The sequence below is a fragment of the Semicossyphus pulcher genome, unplaced genomic scaffold (genome assembly GCF_022749685.1).
Source record: "Semicossyphus pulcher isolate SPU_LCO1_2020_fin unplaced genomic scaffold, fSemPul1.0.p SCAF_16, whole genome shotgun sequence".
NCBI classification, from domain to species: Eukaryota; Metazoa; Chordata; class Actinopteri; order Labriformes; family Labridae; genus Semicossyphus; species Semicossyphus pulcher.
Window position 1 is genome coordinate 4140788 of NW_027211670.1, and position 17061 is coordinate 4157848.

Consider the following 17061-nt stretch of genomic DNA (forward strand, 5'->3'; position numbering starts at 1 on the left):
GCCTTGTAGTTGTGGTATTCAGACAATAACACAATGTTATCTACACACTTTACATTTATTTACAAACACCCATGAGACAATTTTTGGTGACTTGTCATACAAACCACTCTGTATGCTTGAAACCAGTAACTGTAAGGATGACAAAAAGCTTTACTGTCATGATTTTTTTTTTTTCCGGTCACATCAAAATGTTACTCATTGTATGTAAGCTGTCTCACCTATGCGGCAGACTATCTCTTCACACATCTTGATGGTGTTGGCTCTGAATGCCACACAGCAGAATCCTGTAGACTGAGGGGTTTCTGGAGAGTCTCTGTGAACAAAGCCAATTATGTGCTTGGATGATGCCTGGGTCCAGCCAATGACAGCAGAACTCTTATGACCTATTGCATCATGTTTCTAAAGGATGTGAAATAAACTACAGTGGGGCTGGATCGTAAAGGATGAATAGAAAGACCTTAACAGCAATATTTATCTTGGCATACTCCACATTTTCGGCTTAAATCAATGACAGCATAGTTGCGTGTGTGTGTAACTGGTTTAAAAGTAATACTCACGCCACACAGAATGCAAATATTGTGTAGTCTGGTTGACTGTATCGCCCAACACACGAAATCTCTGGATAGTGATGCTCAAACAGCTCCTAAAATCCAAATGAAATGTTACTGACTAGCAAACAAGGAGCACAGATTGCTGATTCCGTTAGACATCACTTACCAGTTTACTGCTTCCGTCTGTGCATGTCAAATGTGTTTCCTTCATATCTAGAAGCACCTCCTGTGGGGCATTAAACACCGACATGTTGATATTGACAAGTACATGTTCCTCAAAACATCTTAAAATCCAACAAGGCCTGGGGCACAGGACGGGTTCCATTACCTTGCTCGGCAGGTTTTTCTGCAATACTTGTGGGATGGCTTGCTGCAGCACTTCCTTGCCTCCGAACTTGGATAACAAGATAGCAGTAATCAGTATTGTGATCGACTAAAACATGAATACACAAATTTAAGAGAACATTTAGAGCAAAAGTGATTTACCATTCCAATGTTTGCTTTGCCCAAGAACTGCACTATATACACAATCCTGTCAGAGAAATGAGTGAGTGTCTCAATATCTACACTTCGATACATGTTTTTAACATTGAAGAATTTAATAACCAACTTGCCTTCCCTCTTTGAGACACTGTGATGGTGAGGTTTTCTGCTCTGTGGCTGACTCCTGGGAGGGAGCAGGGCCAAGCTGCAGGGTGGGGTTCTCTATCGTCAGGGCCCGCAGAAGTTTGATGAGGGGCCGATAGACTGTTCCATCCTGAGCCCTCCAACGTAGGACACAGATGGACAGCAGGCAGCCCTTCAGCCGAGACAGAACGACTCCCGCCTGGGAGAATAGAGAAAATGTATTGTGATTGCATTTCTTATTACTCCAACTTCACAGGCTTCTACAGCCTGTAATGTAAAAACAAGTTTGATGATAACACTTATTTTTCTAATTATTCATAGAGGAACGTCGGAATGTAGACACCATGATACGCAAACACAAAAATGTCTAAATTAAATAACCTTTTCTGTCATAATTAAACTAATCTGCTAAACTAAAATTTAAAAAAACACTTCTCACTGTTCTCATTTTTGCACCTGTTTAATATAAAGACGTGGCATTATATCTCAGGTGGGATCATGTTTACCATGCACACTGAAACTGACAGGGTTTTTAATTCTATATGCTGATTAGACTGCTGCTCAGGTTAGGTACAGCTGTGAACTGGCAATGTCTCTGAACTACATGTAGTAATGAAAATAATAAAGCATATGTTGTCCCACCCTAACTTGGAGCACACATAAAGTGAATTCAGGGTTTTTTTTAAATCTAGCATCTGTACACAACTACACAGTCCTGAGAAGAGGTCTAGAAAGGCCACACACGTATAACATGTTGCAATAGAAAAAGCCCTGGTGAAATCATTAAATCAATAATGGCATGACTCCATTTAGCTGCTTAATTTTGGGGTCCTGTTTACTGGAACACTTGAACAGAACATAGGCATCAGATTGGAAACCCCTGCAGTTTGCCTACTATGGCATCCTTATGTATATGTCTGGGTAAAAAAGCCCTATCAAATAACATAGATCTTGCACGTTTACCTGAAAAGGCTGGCCTGGAACAATGTCTAATCACGGCACCTTTTTTGTTTTTGTCCCGGGAACCTTTTTTTTTATACATGTTTTGATGTTTATAGGATGAGTGGATTCAAACCAAGGGGCGACTGTGGTTCAGTGGTAGAGTCCTTCAATCGAAAGGTTGGTGGTAATTCCCAGCTCCCTCAGTCCACATGTCCTTGGGCAAGAAATTGCTCCTGGTGGCATAGCCATCGGTGTGTGAATGATTACTGATTGACAGTCAGGTACTTTAAGCAGCAGCCTCTGCCATCAGTGTGAATGTATGTGTGAAAGGGTGAATGTGACATGTAGTGTAAAAGCAGCTTTGAGTGGTCGCAAGACTAGAAAAGCGCTATATATGTACAGTCCATTTAACATTTACATTACCATATTGTTTTGCTCAGTTCATTAAAACTGCCATGCCCATCAATGAGCAATTTTCTCCACCAGGGCAAGTGTATAGGCTTTTACTCATACCAGCTACAGTGTGTTGACACATCGAGAGACATATACTGTCTGTGAATTTCACTGGTTGTTTTTTGATACAATACACTGCATTTCTGATGATACCTGTCCATTCTTAGAATTCCTCAGCGAAGTCCCATTGATCTCATCAATAACGTCGCCAGGACAGATAAACTTGTCGACATAAGCCTGACTACCAGGTATCAGCTCGAGGACGAAGACTCGCCCACTGAGATACCTGCGACACAGACAGAGATAGGGGAGATAGTTGGATAGGTATTTTTATAAGTAGATATACCTGAGGTTAGGGAAGTACTTTGTAGAATGAAAGATACAAACCTCAACACCATCCCCACCTCTCGACAGGGAACTACTTCATATGTCTCACACACCTGGAACCATAAAATACAATGAACCGACCAGCTCTCATGCTCTCTGCTGGGATCAAATTCCATTATTTCACTGCAATCTAACTTGCTCGGGAGACTTTTTGCATTCTTATAGTTTCCATGGCCAGTACAACCATAATACGTAGTATAGTGGAGATATGTGAGTTGCTCATTATCACTGTTTCTTACCGGTAGGAGCCAGCTCTCGTCGAGAAAACTGCAATTCTGTTAAAAGAGGCGGTTATTAGTAAAAAGTATTGTTTCATTAATCATGGTTTTATTCTAAAAGAAAATCCCTCTGTGGCTTGAAAATTTTGAAAAGGGTTACACAACACATTTGCAGCTTAAATGCTATAACTAAAGGAGTTGCTCTGACCTCCATGTCCAGTTTAAAGTCCATGTGAGAGAGGACCAGCAGCAGTGACATGAAAGGCTCTGGAAGAGGGAGAACACCGGTGTTGATAATGGCAACTAAATTGGAGCGATGACAAGAATTTCCTCAGCTAATCTCAACATTGACTGTAAAACAATGAGATCAAGTAAAAAGCCTCACCCACAAATTCTTCATTTCTTAGGATTGACATTGATGGGCTGTACCACTGGAAGAAAGAGAAACAGCTGGTTTTGTCCATAGGGCTTAAAACATTTTGCCTACATCATCCAACGGCGACAGGACTGAGCTTCAATCCCTAAATATATTGCATTATAGAAACAGTATCCTGTCCACATATCTGACCTCCAGGACTCTGGGTGTGTGCAGCAGGTGTGTGATGAACTGTGGCAAAGCCTTGCGGCTGAGGGCCAGTCTGAGCAGGTAGCGGCCTCTGCCCTGAGCTGAGAGAAGCTTCCTGCAAACTCTGGTCTGCTCCACCACCAAGGACAAAGCAGACAGCCTACACACACGGCCATCAGCAGAGATAATGGGTTATAACACGGTTTTAAATAGTGCTACATTAAATAGTGTAATGTCTATTACAGAGTTATCACAATGTAATTTAACCAATCAGTAATTCTATACAGGATGTTGTTACCTGCCACAGGCATCTTGTTGAGTTAGCTGTTCAAAACACTGCCAGTAGTCTCTGTGTACCAGACTGAGAACTGGCTCTGCAGGGAGAGTAAACACACACTCTGTATACCTACAGCAAAAATGGATTCTTACATGTGGTTGCTTCTTCAGATTAACCATTTCATTTATCATGTAGATGTTCAAATACATCAGATTCTGCACCAAATAGGTTGTGTTTTTGTACATGATAATTAGCCTGTGTGTAGCATAAAAATAAAAAACAGTTATACGCTTGTAATATATCAATCTGTTAAATAACACTGTATTCACTAGATACAATCTTCATAATATGGGGATACTGACGTTGTAGTCCCTTCCTGAGGACCAGCTCAAGAAGCTCACAGCAGGAGGCGAGGTGTGGGTTGATGTCCGTCACGATCTCTCCATCTGACTGCAGGTTCAACACACAAACTGGGAGGGACAAGATAACACAATTGACAGTAGCTACAAATGCACTCGCTTTTCATGCAACCTGCGTTATCATCGCCTCTTATTACATAAGAACGATTTAAGACAAGGCAGTGCAGGAGGTGCACGATCCGGCAGATGCTGTTTGGGTACATTTTAATGATGATAATGTATTCTGTCGCTGAAATAGAGCGGTTGTTTGTATTGGTTAGCCATAAAACCCGCAAAACCGGACGAGGCAATCAACTGCATAAGACTGATATTGTGATCAAACAACCCCAGGTTTGCATCATGCGTTTATTTTGTATTCTTACCTTTGAGAGTGCCGAGTAGAGGGTCTTTAGGTGACATGTTGAGGCACCAGCTGTGATCAAAAGATGTCGTTGACAACAGGCGCGACAAGTCTCCTGGCATTTAAACACAGACACGCGCTGTAATCTCACTTCCGTGTAGCATGCTGAACATACCGAAACACCTTCCCATTCCAACGTACCTGCCATATACTGACCAGCGGATTGGGTGGACAGTTGGATTAAATACAATTTGTTTTTGGAAAAAAGTGACAGAAATGAAAATATATTGAACATCTGCCAGAGCTTATTGAAATAAAATACACCAAGATGTGAAGTGTATTGTCTGTACTGTACTGCTACTGACATCTGCTGTTCTGCTTACGAACCTGAAGACGGTGTACGGACTATGTATGGTGCCTTGTCATTTGTGTAGGTCTATACAGTATAAAAGAACATCTCTCGCAGTGTTATGACACCTTTTTTTTATTATTATTATTATTATTACAAACTAGTGTCAGTGTACTTTAAGGGGAGCATATATAGATGTTCTTACAATATTCCCTGTCAAATATAGTTCCTAAACATAATTATTTTTATTTCACATAGCTATAGCCTACTTATTCCCCATACATTAGAAAACTATTTTAATATCTTTATCTTAGATTTCAGGGAAATGCACGCGCAGAACCGCCAAGTAGTACATCTCTATAGGTAGCACATCTCGACAGAACAAGACCGTGCTGCCTTCAAAGGAGGTGTAGGACTTAGCTAGGCTATTGACTAGGCCTTTCCCTATTTCAAAATGTGCGTGTATCATTGGCCTGTATTTTCTTTTTGATTATAAAGTTGCTTACACGGAGATTGATTCCACACTTTGCAACAACAAGGAACAAGAATTGCAAACTAGTAGGCCTATTTAATGCATGACTCGTGATTTTTTTGTATGACAGTGGAATCCCGTTGCTCATAACTAACAAATAGTCAATTTACTATGGCTTTATCTTTATGGGTCATGACAGGGGATAGATTATGAGTTTATTCACAATTACTTATTATGTCAATTGATATGCAATGCAAGCTTTATATGACATAACTCTATTTCTATCATTTTGTATTTATATGTAGGCTATTGTTTAAATGTTTACATCTTAAAACCAGTTTGATTAAAAACTAAACATATTTCTTATTCCAACTGTATTTCTTAATATTCTGTTCTGCCACAGAGGGCTGAGCAAATACATTGGTCTGAAATGCATTTAATAATCAAACATTAATTAAGCATTTTGATAAGTCACAATGAGTACCAGGATGATTCCTCACAGCCAATATTGTCAATACCAAGAGCCTAAAGTCTGTTCACCTCTGACTACACTAGAGGGCACACTCCAAATTTACTCTGAGCATCGATTGTTTTACTAAACTGCAAGAATATTTCACAAAGATTGCAACCTAATACCAACTGTAAAAAACTAATCCAGCAAGGATCTGTTGTCGGACCAAAACCCAAAAAAGAGAGAAAAGGGTAAGTTACTCTTCTGTGTCTCAGTGTTTTAAACGCTAAATTATTTTCTTGACAACATTTTGTTAAACAAATTAACCAACAAAAAACCTTTTAGCAGGCAAAAGGCCATCACAAACACAGCACAAACCTTTCAGGCAAAATGGACAGGTAGGCCTAAGTCTTGCATTGGACTTCAATTAACATCAATTATAAAGTCAGAAGAGTTAAGATTTGCAGAAAACATGGTTAGAGAGTAAGAAGAGCAGTGGTGGTGGAAATGTTTAAAATGACTGCCAAAGGATGGACATATTCTGGTTTTTGCTTGTGTCTAACCACACCATATAGTGTCCCTGCATATATGACTATTTAAAACAGGTTATATACAGTATATATATATATATTAGTATACAAATTATACATACATGGTGCAGCTTTCAAAAGGCAGCCAATATAACACCTGCACAATGGGAGTACCACTACTTCCTTGCTGAGGTAGTTCCACTGCTAGAAGTCATGCAGTGACCTAGAAGACCTGTCTCTGAGTCCACTGCCTGATGAGGTCCCTTGGCCTCCAAATCTGCCACCTCCACTGATGGAGGAGGAGTTCCTGTGTTTTTGCCTTGTTGCTGAGTTTTGTTCTCTGGATGACAAAATTCCTCCAAGGCCTCTTAGGCTGATGGCTCAGGAGGGTCCACTACTTCCAATCCCCCAACCATCTGATGACCAACTTCAGATTGGAAATGAGGAGAAGAAGTCTCCTTCTCTGGAAGAAGAAGTTGCCTAATGAGAAGATGTGCCAAAATCTGTCTGACATACAGTATGGCTTCTTTGTCTTGACAATGATGTGCCTGCTTTGTTGCCTTTAAGTCAGCCGGGCATCACCTCCAAGCCCTCCACCTGCTAACATTGTGGACACTGGACGCACTGACGAGAGGAAGAATCCGGATTTTAACAACATTGGGATCCCTTCTTTGGATGAGGACAGTGATCCAGGACATTCAAACTAGTTGCACCAGGAGGTTCCATTGCCTTCAAGTGATCGTCCTGCTGAGGCTGGTCTTTTAAGGTAACTGTCAAACAGTCTTCTGTATAATACAAGTGGCAGCCAATAAAACACCTGCTTTATCCAAACATTATCCAAGTAGATTCTGTTGTTCTCTCCTTATCTAGCAAATCAAAGTGTGGTTTTCATAATCCTTTTCAAGAAGTAAATGTCAAACTGTATCTTTACTTGGTAACAAAGTAGCTTTAAACTGAACTCCAGCTACCACAGATTCTAAACCAAGTTACCTCAAATAGTGCTTAACAACACAAGTAGCACAAAAATATTTCCTTGAAACAACTCTGTGGTTAAATCCACCAAATCATGCAAACCAATTTACGAATTAAAAAATGATTGTCATTATTATAGCAGAAAACAATATTATAAAAGAAAAAGACAAAAAACAAAACTATTTTAAAAGAATACAGACCAACAACTGTAAGTGTAAAACATCACCTACGTATGGTTTGTTCTGTGTTTAATGTGTGTTGAATGAAAAATGTAAAAATAAGTTAAAAAAAAACCCAAAACACAACCCAAAGGAGGAAGGAGCGGATTTTTTGGTTTGCATTTTGTGAATGAATTTGCAATGCTGAGGATTAAGTAAAAATGTAAAGTCAAACTTTAGAAATTAGTGCCAGGTGTGAGAGAAAATGATTAAAAGGAGGAAGAAATGTTGTAAATGAAGTTTATCTGTATATGAATTTAAAGTCTCTTATACGTTTAACGTTATGTATATTAAAGTTGAAATGTAATGTCCAGATTAAAGGGCCCAATCTAACATTGCATTATTTTAATTATGATACAGCTACATAGTCAGTTTAATAGCAATGTTCTTCCTGCAGTCAACAACGGATTACAATTTTAAATCTGTTGTGTTGGCCTTTTTTTTCTGACGGACCCTTGAAGTTCAATCTACAACATCTTGAAACAGCCTTTAGAAAAAACAAGAAATGTTTTCTGTTTCTGAGATAACAATGTTTTTCTTTCACCTTTTGCTTAATTTTTAGTTCTAAATTTGTGGCATTGATGTAAGCATTGTGCATAGGCGCGGGAAGTAGGCAGGGGCGCTGGAATTAAGTCATAGTTGGGAGCTCTGAGAGAAAAGTCAGTCTATATGATGACGTCATACTTCTGCTGCGCAATTTCATATTTTCATAATTAATCTTAATTTTCAGGATTATTTATATCTTAAGTATGAACTCATCCGGATTTTACAACACTTAACACTTTCACAGACTAAATTTCATACTGCAAGTTCACACAGACGTTGTCTATGAACAGTTTAGCATAACTAACCAATCCAAAGTGATGCGCCAAGGTTGCTATGTCCGCATATCCGTTTGTCTCTTGCATGACATTAATGTGTCCTCGCCGCCCCTTTAGTTACTGTTGCTTTGTAAATGTAGGCGTTTTTAGTTCAGTCCTAACATGATAGAACGTGACATTACCTAGAAATCCGGTGTTGTGGGTGGGTAATCTGATTTTTAGCGAAGCAATTGCGACCTCGCGCGGCTCTTCCTTCTTACTGCAGCTCAGTGCAGCTCGGTGGTACATTAAAGCGCGCGCTGTGTTTGTAGTAATGCAGTTGAAGTGAGGGTGAAACGGTGCATCACTGAAGGATGGCGGAGATCTGAATGAGTACGAGTTTGGCGAAATATCAACAAAAAAGCTGCTTAAAGTTATCCGAGGGAAAGAAAATCGTCATTTAACAAGGTAAGACTTCCATTTTGTGCACAATACGTCAAGATTAATTAAGGAATTCGGTTGAAATGTGCTCCTGAATATGGCGATATTAAATAATATTGTTTGCCTGCAACTGATTGTTGTTCATCTTTGGAAAATATGCCCCATGAGCTCGAGGACAGTTTGTTTGTCTTTATTCCATTTCCAAAGACAAGACTAGCATACAGTAGAGAAAATCTTTAATAGTAGGCCTAGCCTATGCTACTTACACATTTTAACGTCATTCAGTAATTAAATATTGCATTTCCTTTCATGTGCCGCTTACTGTGCAGGGTATATTTGTTTGTTTTTATGTTGACTTGTAAAGCGCAGGTTGCTCTGTCAATCCTTATATAGTAAATCACTACCTGTGTATGCCTACAGCAATAGCACCGGTGGTAATCCTGGATTTCCTCTAATCTACCAGCTCCTCTTCAGCACACAGCTCGTGTGCCACCTACACACTACCTTCATATCCCCCCAAAAACACAACCCCTCTCTATCAAACCAGGTCTAAATAATGACCCGTTTTGACAGTTTTCATGTCATGTAATGGCATATAGCCTACTTCACCCATTATTAACTTTCAACTGTTTAACAACTTAATACTGTATCTACTTAATTAGTTTACAGGCTCAGTGGCACGAGGCAGGTGACACGTTCTTTCGTTTCCAGCACGTGTGAGGACATATGTGGACAACATATGACTCTGTAACATGGTTCACAAAGACTTTTTCAAGTCATTGTACTCACTGATCATCATGGTGCTATAACTATATCACTATTAATTTACATACAATCTACGTTTAATTAATGTATCATTTATACTATATAAAATAATCTGATATTACTCACTTAAATGTTTTAGACACAAAGCCCTTCAGTTTGATGTGTTTTCTTTGCCTAGGCTCTCAAACTACCAGCACCATATATTCTCCTCAGTCCATGGAAAGTCAATACCAGCATCCTTTGGCTCAGCTGCCACCCCTTCATCACAGAAAGAACAGCAAATCCCCTCAGCGCATCAAACTGGCGTGCAGAGGCGGACTGCTGAATCAACAGCAAACTGGTCCAACGATCCCCCGCACCCTCCGCAGTGTTTTAAAAGTGCTCTGCACTGCTGTCTCACATCTCCTTGGGAATAAATTTCCAATTTCAAGGCCATGATCAAGATGCATTGACCCACGCACGTCAGGAAATCTTGTTACAGTGCAATTTTTTCTGCCTGTCTCTACATTGTTTCTCTCTTTGCAGCTCACTTTGGGGCTATTTGTGTGTGCTGAGTGGGTGGATCTCTTCACTCCTCTACCAATGTGTGGGTCCTCTTTTCTCTCCTCCTCCTCTCCCAATGATAGCTCAGAGTGCCTCATAACGAGCTCTCTGTGGACTCGTAGTGCAGAGCTGTGATAAAAGTTCTGCAGTGCTTTTCTCTTCCTCTCTTTACACACGCTCGTACCTTTTGCCACCTCTCATAAATTACGCATTTCATCGATTTATGTGTGGGCGACAGGAGCCCAGTCAGCTGCACCTCAGCCCCAGCTCCTGACAGAGCGAGTGCCAGCACACTAAAGCTTTTTATTATTGTACCACAGGGCATCGGCCTCGTTCTCCGGCTGCCAGCATGATGAAGGACTGCCTGCAGTTCCTAATTGAGCCGGCCAAAAAGCTCAAGATCCGACTCAAGGTAAGATAAACAACCCCTGTGATAGCACGAGATCTGCTGCAAGTGCTCAGTGTGTACGTCTTTCTCCCAAATGTGCTTCAGGAGATATTTATTTATCGGCTTTTTTTGCTGCAGGAGTCTCGTAAGCGAGTCAAACTTGAGAAGAAGGAGCCGTTGGTGGAGAGTCAGGTTTTTATAATGGAATTGGCCCGAGAACTCAACAAAATTTGCCAGGTAAACATTATTTTCTCCTTTTCTTTTTGTCGCAAGACAAATGCATCTATAAAGTCAGATTTAGACTCTTGGCAGGTTTAGCTGTATTGGATATTTTACTTCATCACAACTGTATGATGCATGTGTTTCCCCCATATTGAATAAGGCTGCAGGGATATCAGGATTCAAAGAAAGTAAAATAGCACACTCTAAAGAAGAGCTGCACACTAGATTTTAGGGCATTTATAATTTGGCTCTAGCGGCTCAGGGCGACATGGGATGCATTCCTGGATCAATAAGGTCAAAATGATAAGACTGTGGAATTGTTTATTTAATGTAAAAAAATCGGGTAAAGAAAAAGTGTTTTTTGTTGCTTTGGACTAAATAGAACAATTACATCGGAATTAAACCTATTAAGTTGCCCAGTTGAGAACAGGAAGTATCCCTCTTGCCCTTGAAGTGGAACGTTTAATTCTCATGATATAAGTTGGCTCCTTTTCAGTCAGTAGAAAATATCAGGATGGTTTATTTCTTGTAATTGTAATTTATGTTTCTGCTTTACATGACATAGTAACAAAATCAAACCAATCAATCAGTGAATCTTATCTACACTATCTATATTATTGTAGAGATCAAACATCCTCGGCCACATCTGGACCAATGAGGACATCTGGCCGGCCAGCGAGTGTCGTGACTTCATAGTGGAGTGGGCTGCAGTGTTGGAGAAGAGAGTGCAGGTATGTAATGTTTACTATAAGTGCTGATTATGTCATCATCACCTTTAATAACTACATGCTGTCTGATTTTTCTGCTTTCGTTTTAATGTAGGACTGCGACCAACAATTTTTTTAAATTATTGATGAATTTGCGAATTATATTCTTCATCAGTGGTTTAGTCTATCAAATGTCAGAATGAAATCAAACTGTCAACAGTTTAATTTCAAAGGTTTTCAGTTTAATATGATATAAAAATGAGAGAAAAGCAGGAAATCTTCATGTATGAGATGCTGAAAACAGCTTTTTCCCTTCATTTCCTTTTTGTGATCAATATCTTTAATTCAAAGGGGCTGACAATTTACAATGTTTCTGTTACAATGTTAAAAGTGACAATACATTTCTCAGATGTGTACAAAAATTAAAAAAAACAGATCACAACTGTTATATAATATATATATATATAATATATTTATAATGTAAGTACAATTTGTGACAAATCTAAAGTCAAAGATAGATTTTATCCGTCTTGCCCTCCATATCTTTATTATTGGATAAAAAATACATAATACAGTTTTAAAATAAAGCTAAAAGAAGAGAAAAACAACATTACTAACCCACACAATCAGAACAAGATCCCCACCCCCTCCCCTCTCTGTCCCAAACACAAAAAATTACTTTACTTTATTTTTCTTGTTCAGCCAAGGATCAACCCATCTGACTACCTGTATGAGAAACCAGAGAAGAAAGACTGGAAGGGACACCTCCTCTGCATCCTGGAGTCAGGGGGGGAGTGTGACATGGGGCCCCACAAGAGAGTCATCATGGAGTGGGCACGGGACATCAAAAGCAGACATCAGGTGATTACAGGATGGTCCGTTTCAAGGAGAAAAGAGTCATAGCTTTTTCTTCTTGACGCTGGGTGTCTGGTCGGTGCTTATAGTCTGACCCAGTTCTCTCCTTACATCTGATAAAGATGATTAGGCTAAACCAGCCCTTGTCAATCATCCCATCATACTCAAGAGTGTGCTGGAGCTATGATCCCAACTTCAACACTTCATTGCGTAACACTGCAGGGCTAATTGTCTTGTACTGGTTCTTTCCAGCCCGCCGTGTGGCCAGGTGAGCCGGTGCTCATGATGCTAGACGACTTGGAGTTCCAGTGGAAGAGGGGTCGCCTGCCCAACCTGCTCCCCGCCATGGAGCTCATCATGCTGGTCGTGCTGAATGCTGACAGCCCTGTAAAGGTCTGGATGTCTGTTACAACACATCCCTGATAAAAATGTGTTGAATGTGCATGGTATTGAATGACTAAAGAAGAAATCACCAATGATTGCATAAGAAGTATGCTCGTTAAATATCATTGAAAGGATTGAAAACATGATTCATTTGCATGATGCTGTCAGTTCAGTAGTATAAACAGTGTGAAGCATATGGTTATGAAACCCAGTCGGGCTAAGCTCTTTATCGCATTGTGAAACTCACCTTGGCCTGCTTTGTCCTCATGTGTCCTTGTCTGTGTGTGTGTGTGTGTGTGTGTGTGTTTAGGAGGATGTGACAAAGCAATGGTTGGTGAGAAAGCAGAGGAGCCACAGGATTGGTGCGTATATTTAAACTCTATCATGTTAACTAGTAAAAGTGTTCACACATCATAAAGAAGCCAGACAGGAGGCTGAAAGGCTGTCCCTGATGTGTGAATTGCTATTGATTACAACAGCATGTGTGCACACAGTAGCACTATTGATTTAATTAAACCCTTTCGCAGGAGTAAACTTGATGAGTCTTTTCCATTAGAAGTAATCAGAGTCAATGTGCGATAAAGGCAGGTGGAGAGGTGGGTGTTAAATAAAGACAAGATAATAACAGTTTTCACTTCTTCCTTTCAGATGCCATCCGTTACATCCCCCACAGTGGTGAGTTGAAATCCTCATTACTTTTTAAATTAGTAACACAAAATGTAAAACACAATATTAGTTGTATGGTGCATCCTTGGGTGTAGGGTGCAGGGTGATACGGTTAAAGACTGTTTTTTAACTTTGTAAACATCATGTGGTGTTTTTCATGTGCTACAAGACACATCAGGGACAACATAAGCAGTCATCACCATTGGCTGATGTCTGCTTTTAAACTGCAGTGTACCGGACAGGCTGAACAACTTGTTTTCAGATTGGCAGGTTTGAGACACCACTAACTTAAGGAACCAATCCCGTTAATGATGGGGTAACGCTATGCATTTTGGGGGATGCGCGAGCCAGCTCTAACCATCATCATACATTTTTCAAACTTGCAGCTGACTACTAACATTAACGTTACTACTACTAATTGCTAAATTTCACGCTGGCTAAGTTTCATCAAGTTGCCACTAAACGACGGCAGAGACGTGTTTTGTTTTCGCGACGGAGTTGGCGGTTGGAAATTTGCACAGTGGGTGGGGACTATTCAGATTGGGGAATTTTTATTGAGGGTGAAGAAGGAGATTTTAACAAGGTAATTTTGCAGAAAAATAAATCAGACACAATTTATTATTTCAAGCAGAGCATTTTATACATCTTAAAACATGACTGGAGCTGCTCTTTAAAAAGGTTTTTTGTGTCAGAATATTTTGTCACATCTATCTTGAAATGTTGTGATGTTTGTTTTAATAGATATGGCTAGTTCATGAAGACCAGAGCTGGTTGATTGGTTAATCAACTGCCATGGATTGTCTAATTGTATGTTTTAAAGTTAAATTGAAATTTGTTAGTCATAAAGGAGATCCTTGATTGAGTCTTTAATCTCAAAGTACATAGAAAAATGGGGAAGAGTATTATTGTGAGGCATAAGAAGAATTGAGATATTGTGTGGCTCTGGCTCAGTGAGAGAGAGTGTGTGTGTGTGTGTGTGTGTCGGTGTGAATAAGGCAGGTTGGCATTATGCATAGCAGCCTGTGTCATCGGTGTATGAATGTGTGTGTAAAAAGGGTGAATGTGACATGAAGTGTAAAGCGCTTTAAGAGGCCATAGGACAAGAAATGTGTTAAAAAAGTGCCATCCAATTACCACTTACCCTTCATATATATACTGTAACACAGAGAAAAGCAGTCCATTTTCACATTTCACATAGAAGCTGAAATAATGTGCTGTTTTGCATAAATTCTTACAATATTAATTTTTTGAACACTGACTTATTCTATCAGCCTTAACAGCCTTTTAAACCTGTGTTAACTGATCACAACCTTCACTATTATCTCAATCTAAAGAGGATATTGTGAGCTTGCTAGCTATTAGTTACTTATGTACACACCCAGCACACTCACAGAGTTGTGTTTGTGTTTATCCGATGTAAGTTCAGTATTCATTTTAACCTTAATTCTAGTTTTAGTAACCATCAAATACTATTTGCTTAATGCTTCACTGTGTTCACCACGTGTGGCTAACTGTGTCTCAGATGCTAAGCAGGAAGAATAGAGTGAGTTTTAGGCATTTATCTCTGAAGATGGGTCTCATAAACAGTTGGTTGATTATTCTCTGTTGGCTCCGCTACACATGACACATAGTCAGTTGCTCTATTAATTAAATAAAATGTTTGAATATAGCAGGCTAAAGAGCTCATCTTTTTTTTCTTCACAGTGTGGAATTGGATTTGCGACGCTGCAGGTATGAAAACCATTTTCAGTGTGATTATCTCTGTGCCTCTTAAAGATCTGATTTGGATTTGACAGTTTGTAATCGTTCCTTCCTGATCTGTAACTCAACAGAGGAAGTCACTTTGAATTCAGACACAGCCAACCCTGGCCTGCTCATCTCCAGCGATGAGAAGCGCATGCGGTGTGGCCTGGAGCGCCGGGAGGTCCCGCATTGCCAGCAACGCTTCGACGGCTGGTGGTGTGCGGTGGGTCAGGAGGGCTACACCTCTGGACGCCACTACTGGGAGGTGGAGGTGGGTGAGCGGGACTGGCGGCTTGGCGTGGCCAAAGCCTCTGCGGTGAGGCAGGGCTTTCGCTCGCTCAACACAGATTCAGGCTACCTGACCCTGCGTCTGGAGAGGGGCACGGATCTGAAGGCTGTGACGGTGCCCTCCACCCCACTGTCACAGAGCCTAGTGCCCAGGAAAGTGGGGGTGTACCTGGACTATGAGCAGGGCCAGCTGTCTTTCTATGATGTGGAGAAGCGCTCTCACCTGTACACCTACAACGAGAGGTTCACTGAGGAACTGTACCCTGTGTTTGGGACTGTGGAGGTGGTCAAAGACCTTGTGATTAGGCCTGCAGATGCCAGACAGCCATGTCTCTGCCCTGGGCCCTGCCTCTGGACCTGAACTGATCAGTCACTCCTTAATCCAGATTCAAAGCAACCCACAGAGTCTGGGCTTTTATTCTGGTTCATCATTTAATTAAATTGTATTTTGTGTGCTTTTCTGGACTCAAAGTCAGGCCCTCTCTGTGAGGGACCCTGTGAGATGAGTAACAAGAGTCACCAATATTCTGCATTACACTTTCTGTTACTCCGCCTTCATGGAAGACTTACAGTGTTTGTGTTGTGAAGATGAATATCAAAAGGGCTGTCAGGTCAGGGCTGATTAAGGCTAATAACGGTATCACTTACATTTTAACGTTCCTGCCAGTATGACATTCTGGATAGATGAGGCATTAACTATGCTTCCAAGATGCAGGACATTGAGATGATCTAATGCTATTTACTACAGTCTTTAATACAGTATGTGGCGGTATGCACCTTTGAAAATGTTACATAAGAATAATATGGCATGTAACCTTTGTTGGAGTAGTTTTTCCATTTTGCCCGGTGAATGTGTACATATTTGTATATTATGTTTGTATCCTCCTGTGGGCATAATATGTAAATAGCACTGCAGGAGACACTTGATGGTCTTTGCAATTAGGAGAAAAAATGTATATATATGCATATATCAGTAGTGGCAACAGATATCACTCATATTAGTTATAAAAATAGCAGCAAATCCAATATTGAGAATCCCCCAAGAGGTTGTAGTGGTCCCTAATGTTGTTTGAATTCCACAAAGAACCATCTGTGTTTTTGTCCAAAGTAAAAAAGGCCGCATGTTTTTTATGCCAAAAGGCAACATTTGATCTATTTTCTGATTACTTTTTTTTTTTATTCAGGGATGAAATGCATATGGTATAAAAGCATGAAGGGACTGTGAATGAATGTGCAAGCAGAGCCTCAGTGCACAGAAACAGAGCAGCTGGTGTGTGACGCACACGATGATGTTCACAGACAGGCTTGATGCATGTGAAGATTTGATTCTTACTCTGTTTGCGTTTTTGTCTCAAGCTTCCTGCAAACATTTGTCAGGCATTAGCTTGTTCCTGCAGCTGTTTTGGTTCATGTGTGCAATATACAGATATCAATGCCCCAATGCCTCAATAAATTAAATTAAATTATCCAGCTTTTCTTCAGTAGTCA

The 17061-nt window shown here is 40.2% G+C and overlaps 2 protein-coding genes across 2 annotated transcripts; one reads left to right on the plus strand and one right to left on the minus strand.

Moving 5' to 3' along the window:
• Positions 1 to 36: 36 nt before the first annotated feature.
• LOC138593800 (uncharacterized) lies at positions 37 to 5055 on the minus strand. The gene is made up of 17 exons (XM_069664885.1): positions 4981 to 5055; positions 4802 to 4894; positions 4383 to 4490; positions 4042 to 4117; positions 3747 to 3903; positions 3564 to 3609; positions 3387 to 3445; positions 3200 to 3235; positions 2961 to 3013; positions 2727 to 2859; positions 1166 to 1377; positions 1038 to 1083; positions 880 to 945; positions 718 to 777; positions 558 to 643; positions 219 to 313; positions 37 to 129 (listed from the first exon to the last, which is right to left on the minus strand). The coding sequence occupies exons 1-17, from the start codon at positions 4985 to 4987 to the stop codon at positions 95 to 97; spliced, it is 1368 nt and encodes a 455-aa protein (XP_069520986.1). The 5' UTR covers positions 4988 to 5055; the 3' UTR covers positions 37 to 94.
• A 3865-nt stretch (positions 5056 to 8920) lies between these two features.
• Positions 8921 to 17038, plus strand: LOC138593152 (butyrophilin subfamily 1 member A1). Its single transcript, XM_069664025.1, has 10 exons — positions 8921 to 9039; positions 10641 to 10732; positions 10847 to 10945; positions 11554 to 11661; positions 12340 to 12498; positions 12745 to 12885; positions 13187 to 13238; positions 13525 to 13551; positions 15247 to 15273; positions 15375 to 17038. Exons 2-10 carry the CDS (start codon positions 10670 to 10672, stop codon positions 15932 to 15934), a joined length of 1236 nt encoding a protein of 411 aa, XP_069520126.1. The 5' UTR covers positions 8921 to 9039; positions 10641 to 10669; the 3' UTR covers positions 15935 to 17038.
• Positions 17039 to 17061: the final 23 nt, after the last annotated feature.

Bases quoted from the DNA above. Each gene is read 5' to 3' on its own strand.
- LOC138593152 (XM_069664025.1), top strand. From the start codon at position 10,670: ATGATGAAGGACTGCCTGCAGTTCCTAATTGAGCCGGCCAAAAAGCTC. The intron at 10,946-11,553 runs GTAAACATTATT...ATATTATTGTAG, and splicing joins AACTCAACAAAATTTGCCAG to AGATCAAACATCCTCGGCCA. The intron at 15,274-15,374 runs GTATGAAAACCA...GTAACTCAACAG, and splicing joins TTGGATTTGCGACGCTGCAG to AGGAAGTCACTTTGAATTCA.
- LOC138593800 (XM_069664885.1), bottom strand. The intron at 4,491-4,801 runs GTAAGAATACAA...TGTCCCTCCCAG, and splicing joins TCTACTCGGCACTCTCAAAG to TTTGTGTGTTGAACCTGCAG. The intron at 1,084-1,165 runs GCAAGTTGGTTA...TTTCTCTGACAG, and splicing joins CAGTGTCTCAAAGAGGGAAG to GATTGTGTATATAGTGCAGT.